This window comes from Portunus trituberculatus, chromosome 16 (genome assembly GCF_017591435.1).
Source record: "Portunus trituberculatus isolate SZX2019 chromosome 16, ASM1759143v1, whole genome shotgun sequence".
In the NCBI taxonomy this organism is placed as follows: Eukaryota; Metazoa; Arthropoda; class Malacostraca; order Decapoda; family Portunidae; genus Portunus; species Portunus trituberculatus.
In genome coordinates, this window is record NC_059270.1 from 12,673,599 (window position 1) to 12,691,098 (window position 17,500).

Genomic DNA, 17,500 nt, shown 5'->3' on the forward strand with positions numbered 1-17,500 from the left:
GAGAGGAGGAGGAGGAGGAGGAGGAGGAGGAAGAGGAAGAGGAAGTTGAAAAAGAGAAAGACGACAAGAAAGCGGATGAGGAAGTGCTAGGGATATAGAATGCACGCAGATGACAAGGATGTAGATGAAGAAAATGTAAGGAAAAAGGAAGAGGAAGAGGAAGAGGAAGAGGTAGAAAGGAAAAAAGAGAAATGAGGTATGAGAGGATGACAGAGGCAAAATCAGAATATAATATGCATTAGAAAAAAAGGGGGAGGAAAGAAAAGGAGAAAAGAGATGAAGGAGAAAAAGCAAAAAAAAAAAACACAAGCATAGAAAATAATTACGAGAAATCATTAGAGGACCACATTTCCGACAAACTGAGACACAAACAATACACCATCAATGCAAACAAACCTGGGAAAAAAAACCAGACAAGCACCTCGTTTTCGTTCACTTCCACTGCTCTCTTCCTAACACCACCACAACAGGCATTCACGGAGCACACTATCCCTTACATAATACGCACACGCACCCACACACGCTCACATGCTATATAGGCAAATGAACTCACTTTCCGGCCACTTCCTCTTGCCAGCTTCTCTCTCTCCGTCCATACACGTGTCAAAACAATCACGTGCTAACTAGTAAACACCACACGCCTTTAACCCCTTCAGTACTGGGACGCATTTTTATCATGAGTTCTGGGTGTGATTAGACGATTTTATTGACATTAGGAAGGATCTATGGAGGTCAGAAGGTTAATGGCCACAGTTTTCATTAATTAAATCATCACATAAGTATCTGAAGCTGTACAAAAGCACCAAATGCTAACCAGAATTAATATGGAAACGCGTCATGGTACAGATAGGGATATACGCAAGTCTTCATCCCTTCTCCATACCGGAACTCAGAAACTTGTTATCAAAACCATTTTCCGAAACACTTCTGCGTCACATCTCTAAATTCAAAAGCCTGTAGTTGAAGTTACACGAGTTTACTTATACGGTTCTAGAGACATTAACAAGAGCAGCACTATATAGACGCTATCTAATCAGAGAAGGAATTTTAAATAGAGGACAATTTTCTATGGCTCTGTTCGTCTACTGATCACAGGGAAGGTAATGGATTATGTTCAGTAATTTTCCGATCGAGTCGCGCGTGTCGCCAGGGATCCAACAAAGCTTTCAGGCACATGTTTATTAGACGAGTGTGGGATTCCTCTGTGGTGCATTTCCTTCCTGACTCATTGTTGATTGAGTGGCCTGCCTGACTGACGGATTGGTGTGTGTGTGTGTGTGTGTGTGTGTGTGTGTGTGTGTGTGTGTGTGTGTGTGTGTGTGTGTGTGTGTGTGTGTGTGTGTGTGTGTGTGTGTGTGTGTGTGTGTGTGTGTGTGTGTATTTCGCTAGATGGATGATTTATGATGCTTGTGGCTCTCTGGCGCTTAAATGCATGGTGTTTTCTCGCCCCCCTCCAGCTCTCTCTCTCTCTCTCTCTCTCTCTCTCTCTCTGCTCTCGTTCACCTAATTCTCCTCTACCTCACACAAAAAGCGACATTGACTGCCACCACCACCACTATAAACACTGCCAAGATCGTCACCACACCCATCACCACCACCACCAGCACACGCGCACGCACACACGCACATGCATATACGATAATAAAATGCCAGTAGCTGTATTCCCTATATTGAAAAATGGATTAGTAAACTTAACACCGCAACAACCATCACCACTGCTACGAGTATCACTGGTCATACTATTTATAATCCCATGTGTGCGACCAAAACTGGTATAATGTTTCTACTACTACTACTACTAGTAATAATAATAATAATAATACTACTACTACTACTACTACTACTACTACTACTACTACTACTACTACTACTACTACTACTACTACTACTACTACTACTACTACTACTACTACTACTTCTACTACTACTGCTTCTACTACTACTAAATTATAATAACAAAATAATGATAGTGATAAAAGTAGCAATAGTAATAATAATGATAACAACAACAATAATGATAATAGTCATTATTATCATAGTAATAATAGTACTAAAGATCATAATAATAGTAATGTTAATAATAACAAAAATAACAATAATAATGACAATAATAATAATAATAATTATAATAATAATAATAATAGTAGTAGTAGTAGTTGTATTATTATTATTATTATTATTATTATTATTATTATTATTATTAGTAGTAGTAGTAGTAGTAGTAGTAGTAGTAGTAGTAGTAGTAGTTGTTGTTGTAGTAGTAGTAGTAGTTTTAGTAGTACTAGTAGTAATAATAATGGTAATAGTAATAATGATAATAATATTAACAATAATAATAATAGTAATAATAATAATAATAAATAATAATAATAATAATAATAATAATAATAATAATAATAATAATAATAATAATAATAATAATAATAATAATAATAATAATAATAATAATAATAATAATAATAATAATAATAATAATAATAATAATAATAATAATAATAATAATAATAATAATAATAATAATAATAATAATAATAATAATAATAATAATAATAATAATAATAATAATAATAATAATAATAATGATAATAATAATAATAATAATAATAATAATAATAATAATAATAATAATAATAATAATAATAATAATAATAATAACCACCACCACTGCCACTCTACACTACTACTACTACTACTACTGCTGCTGCTGCTGCTGCTGCTGCTACTGCTACTACTGCTGCTGCTGCTGCTGCTGCTACTGCTGCTGCTGCTGCTGCTGCTGCTGCTGCTGCTGCTGCTGCTACTGCTGCTGCTGCTGCTGCTGCTGCTGCTGCTGCTGCTGCTGCTGCTGCTACTGCTGCTGCTGCTACTACTACTGCTACTACTACTACTACTACTACTACTACTACTACTACTACTACTACTTCTAACACCACGATCATCAAGCCTTAAAATACCTCATCGAGAGCAATGTGGTTCACGCGAGTCAGTAGGGCAGTGAGTCAAACCTTCTCGGTCTCTGTGTGTGTGTGGAAGCGCCGTCTAACAATAGTATTTAGTACTCATGCACTCTCTCAGTCATACACGTATACATTCATTCATGTACTACAACCTGAGTGCTCTACTGCTTTCATCACTACCACCTCTAATACTTCCACCACCACCTTTGTGATTTTTAATTCGTATGTACTGACTTATAATATTCAGTTTGACTTACAAGTAAACGATTGAAAAAGCGATACAGTTCCTCCTTTTTCCTTTTTTTTTTTATCAATTGTTATTGAGTACATGACTTCATTAAGGTTAAAAAAGTTTCACACACACACACACACACACACACACACACGCCCGGTAGCTCAATGGTTAGAGCGCTGGCTTCACAAGGCAGAGGACCGGGGTTCGATTCCCTGGCCGGGTGGAGATATTTGGGTGTGTCTCCTTTCACGTGTAGCCCCTGTTCACCTAGCAGTGAGTAAGTACGGGATGTAAATCGAGGAGTTGTGACCTTGTTGTCCCGGTGTGTGGTGTGTGCCTGGTCTCAGGCCTATCCGAAGATCGGAAATAATGAGCTCTGAGCTCGTTCCGTAGGGTAACGTCTGGCTGTCTCGCCAGAGACTGCAGCAGATCAAACAGTGAAACATACACACACACAACACACACACACACACACACACACACCATGACCACATCTTCATCCTCGTAAATATCCATAAACATCACATTTCTATAAGATAAAAGATTTAGTAACTGTACATATCTTGTTCACACTTTTCTGCTCTTTGAATAAACAGTAAACATTTATCATCACTCGCCTCTGCTTTTCAAATATACAATAAAGATTTATCATAATATTTATAAGATGAAGCAAACACAGGCAGAGCGGCTTTGTATGATCCCTGACAGTGGCAGGAAAGATGCAGTGTTTGCTATGCTTAATATATTGAGTCTACACACACTGTTATCATTATTAGGGCTGTGCGTGTACCACTAATGTGTGCATAAACAGTCTCGCGCCCAGAACAAAATCATCTAGTGTGGTTTCGTGTGATCATTGGTAGGGAAAATGCAGTGCTTCCTGTGCTTTATATATTGAGTTTACACATATCAACATAAGAGCTGTCCATGTGTAGATCCAACGTATGCATCAGAAATAATGAGTGTCACGAACAAAACTCAGTTAGAGTGGCTTCCTGTGACCCCTGGCAATTCCAGTGAAGATACAGTACTTTTGTTTTATTGCCTTGCATATTGAATCTACATACATCACTGTCACTATAATGGTTGTCCACGTGCACCATCATCACATGCAACAGCAGTCATGCGCGCGACCTTCAGGTGTCACTGGGAACTGTCATGACCAATAGTGTTTTGCATTACTAACGACACGTGGAGTTGATGCCACGTGCACATCCACGCTTGGCGACTTGGTGACTGCCGGCAAGCAGAGCGTTCACTGGACACTAAGATGACCGTGACTTTCGTGAAGCAGTGCATGCAACGAGTCAACTGGTGCATGCAGGACTCAGGAAGTAAGAACAGCGTATAACTTTTGCTGCTGGAGAAAGATAAAAGCAATTCCAACTGTAGGATCATATTTCACTCTGCCTACTTTCTCTCCTTTCTTCGTAGTTATTGAGATCATATCCCAAAGCAATCATCATCTTCATTTACATCATTTGACTTGAAAAAAAAAAACTAATAGGATTTTTTATCACTTTAGTTGTACTTATAGAAAATAAAAAAATAAGATAGAAAATACATCACCATCATCATCATTATTATCGTCACAAAAAAAGGGGCAGATAAATAGATATACAGTTACAAACATAAACAAGTAAAGGATCGCATTAGTCATAAGTGCAGTAGCAAATTTAAAGCAAGTAGACATACTGGAAATCTAACAAGCGGAATAAAAAAGTTTCGTACACACCACTCGGAGTAGCAATGGACACCAGTAAGGAAAAGACACTAATATGAAAATAATAACTGTGATCAAGTGAAGGTATCATTATAGTTGGTTATTTGCTTTGTAGTTGAAGTTTCTATGAACTGAGGAAACTGGACAGGAGTAAAAAGCAAAATAATGAGATTTAAAAGTTCCTTAATAACATTATTTCCCGAAAAAAAAATACAAACGCAAGATCTGAAAAGCCAGTTTAGTTTTTAGAATATCAATAAAACTACCATCGGCATCTCAGCACATCACACCCAAGAATAGCAGTACCCAGAAGTCCTGTCAACATGGGAGCCACGCGAACCACTGACAGCTGCATGCCAGGGAAATGGTCTGACTACCCTGCCAATTAGTATGTTCAGAGGAAGAGATACGATAACAAGAACAAAACAACAATATAGGTGAACGAGATGAGGGAGTGAATATGATATAGATACAGCAAAATATATAATTGTAGTCAAAACTGAAAAAAATGACAAATAACGCAGTACATAAAAAAGCAGTAGTAAAATTAATACTGATATCATTTTAAATAGGATAAACTCTTACATATAAGTTACACGCATATACAAACAAAGAAGAAATTAATATTGTGCTTAAATAATCAAGATGCATGCAGAAGAAAACAACATCTAGTACGTATTAAGAATAAAAGCCCCATGAATTATTTGCCATTCTTCTTAACAAATCTCCACATGACTCCTACGTAAGCAGAGATCCCCGCCAACATCCAAAGCAACATTCACCTGACGAGACTCAGTGCTACAACTAAGTACTCTGGGAGGTCCGTCTGTCTACGCCTCAAAAATAGAGACAACTCACATACTGAAATTGAATTGCCTTATCTTTCTTTACTCTTAAGCTAGTTTATTCATTTACTTATTTTGGCATTTTTACACCTCAAACATAATGAAATTGAATTGGTTTCTCTTTCTCCTCCTTTTCATTTAAGGAACGTAATCTGAGCCCGCTTATTCATTTACTAATTCATTTTACCATTTCTTTGCCTTTAGGCGATTGCTGTGGTGCGTAAAGAAGGAACTGGTGTATATAAATATGTATATATATATATATATATATATATATATATATATATATATATATATATATATATATATATATATATATATATATGCACAGAAATAGAAATAAAAATTGATTGTGCGTGTGTGAGTTTTTCGGGCTTTTTTCTTGGTCGATCTCTCCGATACATACAAAAAGGTTCAAGTTTAAAGAAAGAAGAAAATAGATAGATGGCGAAAGAAAGAAACCTGAAGGAAGTGAATAGATGCTGGTAGTAACAGGAAAAAACAAAGAGAAAAATCAAGCAGTTCAAGGAAAGAGGAAAATAAATATGAAAGAAAAGAGGAAATAGTTTGAAATATTTGAGATTCCGAGAAAGGGAAAAACAGAAGCAGGAGGAAGTTAGAATAAGTTAGAAATGTTTGATGTTTTAAGAAATTGAAGGTCTTATGCCATATAAGATCGAAATTACTTAAAGTTTTCGTATAATGAGAAATAAAAGAAAATAATCCAGCTCATAAAAAGTGAAATGTAAATATAAGAAGATATAATAAGAGGTTAGAAAGATCTCAGGTTCAGAGGGAGTAAAAAACTGATACGTGAATGAATAAAGGAGATGATAAAGAAAACTAATGGTTATAAAAAGTATGAAGCATATGTAAAAGCAAGTTAAAAAGATGTGCTGTATAAAATTAAGTTTAAAAAAAGTAGGGCACAGATAAGAGAGTAAACAAAAGAGATTGCCAGGAAGATTCAAAGTTTAAAAAGTAGAAGAATGACACCAGGGTAAGTAAAACAGACGGTCAGAAAGATGTGTAGCTAAGAGAAAATAGAAAATTGATATAAAAACTCCTCCCCCCAAAAAAAAATCTGATGTCTAAAGAAAGTGTGCTTGTCAAGTAGATACCCGAGAAAACAAAGAAGAGAGGATAAAAGAAGACAAGCCACACCTGAGCATATCGATCCACAACAGAAAAAAAAAGAGAGGAAATAATATACACGAAGTTAACTACATCAGAATGTAAAAAAAATAGATAATGACACAGAAAAAGGACATGCAAAGGTATTTTCACTCTGAAGGAAATACTAAAGATAAGACCGAGACACGTGCTGTACGTAAACCAACAGATAGCCCCATAATGCATCAGAATTCGTACATCAACACCTCTTAGTGAAACGTGAAGAGACTTTTCTGAACCTACACAACACAAAAACAACTTACAATAGTAGATAAAAGAAAACGAAAACAGATGAGACAAAAAAAAAATATACATATACCTTAAGTAAACTAACAAATAGTATCGAGACCAGACAACAAAAACAACCTGCACCTGTGTATATATGTATCTCTCTCTCTCTCTCTCTCTCTCTCTCTCTCTCTCTCACGCTGAGGAAAAAAAAAATGTTCGCAGCGTCGGGCCAGGCGAGGAAAGAATACAGGTCAGGCTGAGCGAGAGCCAAAGTGGGGCCGAGATGGAGAGGAGGGAGCGGCGGTGGGAAGGTAAGACACCTGTCGACGCCACGCACTTCTTGAATTAGCCAGTGACTTGAGGGAGAGACGCGTGATGATGGTGCTGATAATGGCGATAGCGGTGCTTGTATATAGCTTGACTACGGTGAATATAGCTAGGCCTGCTCTTCTAGGGTGCTTTGAGGAGGTATTCTTTCTATATTCGTATATAAAACTCTAGAATAAGGTGGGAGTGGAGAGGTAATATAATATGTATATCTTTTACCAGACTGGGGTAAATATGGCTAGGTTAGTTTTAATTTTTCTTTTACAGTTTTCTGAGAATATGCTCCATCTATACTGGTATAAAGAATATAGATTAAGGTGGGAGTGGAAAAATAGGTAATGTATGAGTGATTATCTTCTACCAGAGAAAGCCAGAATGACGAATGACGTGAGTGTAAAATTTTCTGTGTGACTCACGGCTTAGCTAAATAAATAACTGACTGATTGACTGAAACTTTAACGTTCACATCTTGTTGATTATTATTATTACTACATAGCAGAACTAATATTACCATTACTACCACTATCGCTCCTTCTCACTCCTATCACTACTACTATTACTACTACTACTACTACTACTACTACTACTACTACTACTACTAGCTACTATTACTACTGCTATTACTACTACTACTACTGATGCTGCTGCTGTTGTTGCTGCTACTGCTGCTACTACTACTACTACTATTACTACTACTACTACTACTACTACTACTACTACTACTACTACTACTGGCACTTATACCCCCCGCCAAGCCGCAAGTGGGTGAGTGCCACCGGTGACACAGTGCCCTACACCCCCCTGACCCTCAAAAGTACTCTCCTCCCTCCCTCTCATTCCTCTCTCTTCCTCTCCTCCCTTCCTCTCTCGCGGTGCTACGTCAACCTTAATGAATCGTGGTCATGTTCTTTGGCTAATAAGACCTTGAACCCTACGTATCTTCCGAGCCTCCTCCTCCTCCTCCTCCTCCTCCTCTTCCTCCTCCTCTTTCCCCTACCATATCACAGGAATGCAAGAGGGAAGAGACGAAAGTAGGGAGTGAAAGAGAGAAAGAGAGGAGAGAGAGGGGAGAGATGGAGGACGACTAGCTTAATGTGACAGAAATGTTTCTCAAGGTCGCTCTCTCTCCCCTCCTCCTCCTCCTCCTCCTCCTCCAGCCTCTCTCTCTCTCTCTCTCTCTCTCTCTCTGTAAACAAATATCGGAAAAATTACTTCTAACTTTTGAGTGTTTGCGCGAAAAAAACGCACAACTTATTCGAGAACATGAGCATATGAAACACGATGACACAAATAGAACACAAGAACAAAGACGCCGCTGGGGAGACGTGAAAGTGAGTTAGTTTAGCAAGGGAGAGGCGCGGGGAGGCTGCCCAAGACTGTGAGAGTAAGGCCGCGGCTGGGAGAGGCAGGGAAAGCAAGCCAAACGTGCAGAATGGGTCGCGGGTTTGCTGCAGATTTTGTTCGTCTGCGTCAGAAGTGCCAGTGTTGTATTTATAGTACATTATTATCTTCTTTTCTTTCTTGCTTCTTTGCCTCCTTTCTCGCCTAATTGTCGATATTTACTTTTTATGCTTCTGTATATTTGTAGTTCTTCGAATCTCTCTGTATTTCTCTATCTCACCTCCCTCTTTTTTTCTCTTTCTCATTCCTTCTCTCCCTCATTCCTTTCACCCTTCTCTCATTACCACTTCTATTTTTACCTTTCTCCCTAAACCCGTCACTTATACCCACTTCTTTTCTTGCACACATACCCACCTCCCCCTCCTCATCTTACTTCAGCTACTATCTCTTACTCTCCCTAAATTCCTATCCTCTCACCCACCATCTCCTCATCCACTTCACCTGACGCACTCACGTTATTTCCTGACCGAGACCTCCCATACTGAGATTCTTAAGCAATGTGTTATTTCTTTCAAGGGGGAGAAGGTCACGGGTACTCAGGATGATCAATGCACTTGGCTCACTCTTCCTGCCTCGCTTCGTACCCACCAGCATCAACATTAGCACCAAGGACTCACTTAGAGCGCTTGATAGATGCAACTGTGGAGGGCTCTTGGTGTAACTGCTAGTGTAAGAGAGAGGGAGAGGGAGAGAAGGGGAAGATGAAAGAAAATATTTGAAAAGAAAAACAGGTAGGAAGACAAAAAGCATAGATAAACAGACTGAAAGATGAAGACAGATAGACACATGTAACCATAGACAGAAATATAAGGACAGAAAAGCAGAGATTTGCATAGAGGCAAACCGAAACAAAGAGAAACGGACATACAGAAAGACAAGCAGGAAAACAGACGAGTAAACATGGAGGGATGAAGAGAGCAACATTCTAGGTGACACTATATAATAAGAAGGCAGACAAACAGGCAGTGATAGAGATGAATGGACAGATAATGAGCTTAATCAGTCAGTGTCTGAAGAGGAGAGTGTAATAATACTGTAATAATGTAATGATGAGGCCAGTAGTTAGGTTAGATGTTTAGTTGGCAAGTTAGTAAGATATTGGTCTGTTATTTCGTTTGTTAGTCAGATAGTTGATAAAGAAAGTAATGATATGCATACATACATAGATACATACATACATACATACATATATACATACATATTTACATAAAGAAATACATCCATAGAGAGTTAATTTACCATTTAGTAAGATGAGAGAGAGAGAGAGTGTGTGTGTGTGTGTGTGTGTGTGTGTGTGCGTGTGTGTGTGTTGAACAACTTTCCTTCCTCGGAACAAAGCCCTGAACACCAAGCATCAGTGGGCCCCAGGAAACTGGCATTTAAACAAGCGTTAAGTGGGACACACACACACACACACACACACACACACACACAGCAAGAGAAGATAAACAGGAAAACGTAAGCAGTAACGTTCCTCACTTATTTTCACTCTTTCTCTTCTCTTCCCTTTCATTTTTTTCCACCTCGTCCCCTCCTCATCACTTCTCATCTTCCCGTACCACTCCTCTCTTTCCTTCATTGCTCACCCTCCTTGGTCCGGTTTGGCCTTGACTCCTTTACACGTTAACTGGTGTAAGGGCATCAGGTCGAGTTGTGGTAAGCGAAATATTTGCTCATTTATAATTGAAACGAAGCGAAAAATGAAAACGAGTGTCATGTAGTGTTTGTTTCTTTTGTGTTTTCATGGGTGCAGTTTATTGATAATGTATGGATGTTTTTTTATATTTTGTTTTACTACTACTCTTACTGCTATCACCAACACCACCACCTCTATTACTACTACTACTACTACTACTGCTGCTACTACTACTACTACTTCTACTAGCTATCTTCTACTGCTACTACTACTACCAATACAACTACTACTACTACTACTACTACTACTACTACTACTACTACTACTACTACTACTACTGTTACTTCTGTCATCATCATCATAGCCAACAAAACTCAAAATCAGATTCAATGCCAATTAACGTATCCACTACAAAATACATCATTCCAAATCGCTTATGACAAGAAACATAAAAAAATGCATTGGAATCTGTAATTGATGTGTCTGTGTGTCCGTCTGCCTATCTATCAGTCTTCCATCTCTTACCTAAAGTTACAGCACTAGTATCAGGTGTGAGGCAAGAGGCAACAGAATATGAAAAGGCTCCAGTAGGTACGCACGTAATAGTCTACGTCAGTGACCCAGAAGCAGAGCGAATAAAAAGGAAAAAAACATTGGCTTCAAATCCTCGGGGTACGAAATAACCGGAGTACGAGGAAATACTGGGTTACAAAGACTCATAGAGTGAAGAAACATGCAAAATGGATATGGTGTTAACTTACTTTCCTTCCTTTTTCTTAGTAAGGGAATTTTGTATGATGCAATATATTCCTCCTTTTTTTTATCAATTTGAAAGTGTGAAAACCGGTAGAGAAGCTTTTAAAGGAAGATCAGCCATATTTATGGATGGGGATGATAAGGCGGAAATAGGTAGAGATCTTTCACACAGGAAATGCCACCACGTAGAGGTCTGACGTCTTCTTGTGGCTCCCCTACCTCTCTTAGTACGTTATGTTCTTATGAAGCTGAGGCCGATGCAAGAGTATTATATTCTCAAACCTCTTAATCCTTACAATCTTGGAATTTATTGAGTCAATCCTTTGTATCTTATAATTGCACGAAACTAATGTGCTTTTTCATACCAGAACTCTACTAGACGTGATACAGAATCGACTGATCTAATATTTATCTATCTATTTATTTATCTTTATTTTTTTTTGCCTCATGATTGACAAGATATATAATTTGTACAATGAATACTGATAGTAATAAGGCCAGGTCCATTAAGCCGGAGCTTTTATACAGACATGAACAGTTGCATTGAGAACAGAAACAAAAGCAAATGTTTCACTGACTGCAGAGCTCAAAATACAAAACATAATAACAGGTATAAAAAATTCGCAAAAGCACATTAGTCCAAGTATATACAAAGCTACCAGATTCATAGGCTTAAAAGAGAATTTCAACTATTTTTGCCAAGATAGTTTCGTTAAGACTACAGCGTGGTGCAGTGACTGGTGAAATGACGACCACATCTAAAGAAAGAACAGCAGTAATGAATCAAGTGAAGGAGGCGTTTTAAGCAGGTGTGTGTGTGTGTGTGTGTGTGTGTGTGTGTGTGTGTGTGTGTGTGTGTAAATGGGTACATGAATAATGGGCTGACGCGAGAGTGAAGTGGGGAAATCTGTAGGAATGTAGCGAGGAGTGGGAGAATGCCAGTGTGTTTAGGGACGGGGCACTGCTGGGGAGAGGCGACTGAAGACCACGCTCTCAGCCTTTCTTCAGTTATAGTCTTGGGATAGACCTAAGGGCCTTGTAAATACAAAGCTACTTAGAATGGCTTGCCGCGTGGAATAAGAGGTTCTTCTTTTATGTTTTCTAGGTTACTTCTACAGATTTATTTTCGAGTTAAGAAATTTAGTGATTAAAAGATTCAACACTGCTTTATAAGATCTACTTTAGAAAGGTCAAAGATAATGTAACTTGGGTTTTCATGGATATTTCTTTCATTATAACTGCGGAGGCTTCGTTAAACTGTTACCAAAATCAAGAGAACAACCTTGAAAACCTCCAATAACGTCCATTGCGCGACCTACAATACAACTAAGATGTATATACATATTTTTACGGGAAATTTATGTATACAGCAAATCCGGGAGAAACAAAAAAATCTATAATGTTACGCTCAAGGGAAGCATGACTCTCCAGAACATGAAGAACAGGGAATCGACTCATGGGTGATGTGAATTGATACGGATCTTCCTGGTACTGTGTGGAGAATTGGTGCGTGAAATAAATACGAAGGAAAATAAAGAAAAAAGAGTTGTAAAATTCTCTGGCGTGACGTATTGTTAAGGAACGGAGATTTATATTAAAGAAAAAGTGCAAAGAGAGAGACAGAAAAAAGGAAAGTGATGCATTGCTAGACAACAAAAATTTCATATCAAATTAAAACAAAGATGAACTGAAATGATAAAGAAATAATGCAATAGAGTGTACGCCTCAACACATTTCAGTAACAACATTACACGATATGAAGAAAACTGAATATCACCAAGATTATGTAGCGAGGGAAGTAAGAGAGGAAGTTTAGACCATTAGGGCAATACTACATCATCACTACCACCACCATCATCGCCACCACCACCATCATCATCAACACCACCACCACCACCACCACCACCATTAACACCACCAGAAGTCATCTTTTCTGCAAGGCAATTTTCACTAACGTATTGTACTTGTCTGTCTGTCTGTCTGTTTACCTATCAGTTTGTCTCTCATTCTCCTTCGTATTCCAAGCCATGACAAAAGACGAGAGGATAGACAGACAAACAGACAGACTTTAATTACAGAGTTCCTGTCGCGAAACAAACATTAAACAATCACTAACCCCACAAACTACAAAGAAGATAGGAACAAATAAACGAACGAAACAATTTGCCACATTTTGAGGGCAGGAGGGCACCGTAGATAAAAAAAAAAATACAAATAGACCTAAGTAGGCTTATGGCACGAGAGAGAGAGAGAGAGAGAGAGAGAGAGAGAGAGAGAGAGAGAGAGAGAGAGAGAGAGAGAGAGAGAGAGAGAGAGAGAGAGAGAGAGAGAGAGAGAGAGAGAGAGAGAGAGAGAGAGAGAGAGAGAGAGAGAGAGAGAGAGAGAGAGAGAGAGAGAGAGAGAGAGAGAGAGAGAGAGAGAGAGAGAGAGAGAGAGAGAGATTGACAGAAACAGAAACAGACAAACAGAGAGAGACAGACAGGGAGAGACAGACAGAACCAGACAGACAAACAGACAGACAGACAGGTAGAGAGAGAGAGAGAGAGAGAGAGAGAGAGAGAGAGAGAGAGAGAGAGAGAGAGAGAGAGAGAGAGAGAGAGAGATACGCAAATGTCTGGTAGAAGCGAGGTACAAGGGCGAGAGTGGCGGCGCTATCTTGAGGGTTATGAGAGGGAAGGGATGACAGGAGGGGAGAAGAGAAGGTTCATGTGAGACAGCGAGGGAGTGAGGGAAGAGAGGAACACTGGTAATGGATGTTTGAAAGGTACCACAGTAGATGGAATATTAAGGATGTCACACAAGGAGAGGATCTGTTTCTGCTCTCTTTTTCTCTTCCTCCTCTTTCGGAATGAACCAGAGAGAGAGAGAGAGAGAGAGAGAGAGAGAGAGAGAGAGAGAGAGAGAGAGAGAGAGAGAGAGAGAGAGAGAGGAGGGGGGAGGGCAAAGTTTTCCTACCTTTCCTTCTTCTCTTCCTTCTGTTCTTCCTTCCCCTTCTTCACAAATTCACAACAGTATTTCGGTATCAACCAGAGAGAGAGAGAGAGAGAGAGAGAGAGAGAGAGAGAGAGAGAGAGAGAGAGAGTACAAAAAGCACTTCTCCCCTGCCGTGAGAGGGAAGCCTTGACCTAGTGAGAGCCTCTGTAGGTCTACATAGAGTAACTGGGTCTGTGCCACATACCGCCCCTCTCTCTCTCTCTCTCTCTCTCTCTCTCTCTCTCTCTCTCTCTCTCTCTCTCTCTTCACCTCCTCTACTGTCACTGGTCCGTCACTTACGCCCCCCCTTCCCTCATCCTCTCTCTCTCTCTCTCTCTCTCTCTCTCTGGTTCTTACTAATACATTTTCAGAATTAGTGAGGAGATAGAGAAAAGGATGAATGGAAGAAAGACTAGGAGGAGGAAGACTAGATTCTCTCTCTCTCTCTCTCTCTCTCTCTCTCTCTCTCTCTGTTCCTTCCTCTGCTATTTATTTCTATTCTTAAAACTCCTTCGCTATTTGTTGTTGTTGTTTTTCCTCACTACCTTCGTAATGTCTTTGCTTTCCCCTCCCCTTCCTCTTCCTCGTCTCCCTCCTCTTCCTCCTCTCCCTCCTCTCCCTCCTATGTATCTCTCTTTTTATGTTCATCTCACAACTCTCCTTCCTCCTCTCCCTCTCACCCCCTCTCCCTCTCCCTCTACCTCTCTCTCTCTCTCTCTCTCTCTCTGGCGTGTGTACGTAGAATGCGTGAACAGATTATAGGAGTCGCGGTAAAGCGGCCAAGGTCTTAGAGAGAGAGAGAGAGAGAGAGAGAGAGAGAGAGAGAGAGAGAGTTGTATTTGGCTTTTTCTTTTTTCCACTTCTCCTTTCTTCCTCTCCTTTATATTTTTGTACGAAAGGGAAACTTGATACATGGCATAAGCAACGGAAGCAAGAAGTCTGTCTCGTCATAGCTAACCTTAATTAACTTGGGGATGAAAATGAATACGCTTCGAGTATCTTCAGTAATCCTTGAGTTGAATTGTTTCTCGTGTAAATGACTCGAAGGATCAAAATAAAGATACTGCCACTATCTCACCATCATTACAACTAGTCCCTCCCTCAATATATCGCACGAACTGGCTGGATAATGCATACCCCGCTTTGGTCATGTTATTTTCGTTCATTCCATACTGTTTTCTAAGTCTTATTATTTATTTATTCGTTCTCATATTGATTTTTGTCTCAATATAAGAAGTGTTCAACAAATAGGTTCTCTTTAATGTAATTGACGGACCATAAGGCTATTGCAATATTACCCATGTTATTGTTCTTCTCTTTTTCTTTATTTTATTACTCTATCACTTGTTTTTCTTGTATCTTTATATATGAAGACTTCTCTGAATAAACTGCCCAACTGTTAAGCTACTCTCAGTTCAACAAGAGGGAGGATAGGTTGCCAAGTGTACCAAGAAAACTGTGGAAAGTAGAGAAAGGAAGCACGGAAAAGAGAAAACAGATGTGTGTGTGTGTGTGTGTGTGTGTGTGTGTGTGTGTGTGTGTGTGTGTGTGTGTGTGTGTGTGTGTGTAAATGACATCATGCACTATTTTCTCCTCGTCTTTGTCTCTAGATATCTAAAAGTTTTGTGTTAAGTTTTCCCTAACGAGGATTTTTTTTCTACTCTTTAAATTTCATCAGTGAGACTTGAACTGCCTTGTTTACAAAAGAGGGTGTGCTCCTCCTGAGTGGCTGGCCTTCCTCTGGGATAAGGAAAAGTTACAGCTAATGAAATGTTACAGTGTGAACAACTCAATCTTGTCCATCTCTTTTGTATGAATGTATGTATGTATGTATGTATGTATGTATGTATGTATATAGTGTGTAAATTAGGTCCCCGGAGAGAGAGAGAGAGAGAGAGAGAGAGAGAGAGAGAGAGAGAGAGAGAGAGAGAGAGAGAGAGAGAGAGAGAGAGAGAGAGAGAGAGAGAGAGAGAGAGAGAGAGAGAGAGAGAGAGAGAGAGAGAGAGAGAGAGAGAGAGAGAGAGAGAGAGAGAGAGAGAGAGAGAGAGAGAGAGAGAGAGAGAATATCAATTGGGAGATGGAGGTAAAAAGACAAAGGCAGGCAGAGAGACATACGGGTAAACAGCCAAGACAGACACTCAGATGTACAAGCGGACACACAGACAGTCTAAATATTAGTTAAATCGAGTACTATCGTTTTACAAAATGATTTCATGTATTTGCACACACACACACACACACACACACACACACACACACACACACACACACACACACACACACACACACACACATACAAGAGAGAGAGAGAGAGAGAGAGAGAGAGAGAGAGAGAGAGAGAGAGAGAGAGAGAGAGAGAGAGAGAGAGAGAGAGAGAAAGCTATTTTACCTATGTTGTCTACATATCCCCAACAGTGTCAATTTTGAGAGTGAAGGCAAGGATTAGGGTGAGGGGCGTGGACAGGAGGTGCGGAAGGGGGTGAGGCATGCACGGCGTAACACGGTATAGAACAAATCAGGAATGGGGCGAGGAGGTGCGTAGGAATCTGCAGTGTGTATGCAAAAGACAATGGGGATAAGATGTCAAAAAAATCTCGAGAACTTACTTATATGGATGAGTCCAGAATTGAGCATTGAAAGTTGAATCCTGTTAGGAATTGCTGAGAGTGACTTGGAGGAGGCACTGAGGAATCTTTTTTTCTTGGGCTTGTCTTTTGCCTTGGCGCGGCCTCGCCTGTTCCCAGCCACCACCACTGGGTCCTCGCCGACCACCGTCGAGTCTACGCCAGCGCCTCCCCCGGCAGACGAGGAGGCCGCGCTGTTGCTGGCCGACATGTCCATGGTGTCGCCGTCAAGCATCATACCTCGGCGAGACTGTTAGGGCTTGCAGCTGTTTCTGCTGCGGCTGCCGCTGCTATTGATGCTGCTGCTGCTGCTGCACTACCCCTGTGCTGCCTCTTTTGCTGCAGCTTCTATTGTTGCTAACACTTCTTCTCCCACTTCTATTTTTCCTATTGTTGTCGTTATTGTTGTTCCTGGTATTGTCTGTCCTTATCCACTGCCGCACCTTCGCGTGGGGTTCCTTACGCCACATGGACACACACTCCCCACAACGTGGCTACCACCATGCCCCCGCACCCATTACACTGCTTGTCGGCCGGAGCGTGGGATACCAAGGCGAACTGCTCCACGGAGAACGGGCACGGGCACGGCTGGGAGCTCTGCCCCACACACACTGCTCGC

The 17,500-nt window shown here is 40.0% G+C and overlaps 1 protein-coding gene across 4 annotated transcripts in view; it reads right to left on the bottom strand.

The window, feature by feature from the left end:
* Positions 1–17,500, bottom strand: part of LOC123504519 (receptor-type tyrosine-protein phosphatase kappa-like) — an 87,116-nt gene that overhangs the window by 56,676 nt on the left and 12,940 nt on the right. For 3 of the 4 annotated variants that reach the window (XM_045255100.1, XM_045255101.1, XM_045255102.1), the window contains exon 1: positions 16,864–17,500. This exon is cut by the window's right edge. The exons of the other annotated variant lie outside the window; for it this stretch is intronic. In XM_045255100.1, the coding sequence (XP_045111035.1) occupies positions 16,864–17,119 (256 nt within the window). In that variant the 5' untranslated portion in view covers positions 17,120–17,500. The remainder of the gene's footprint in view (positions 1–16,863) is intronic. 4 annotated transcript variants of the gene reach the window in all.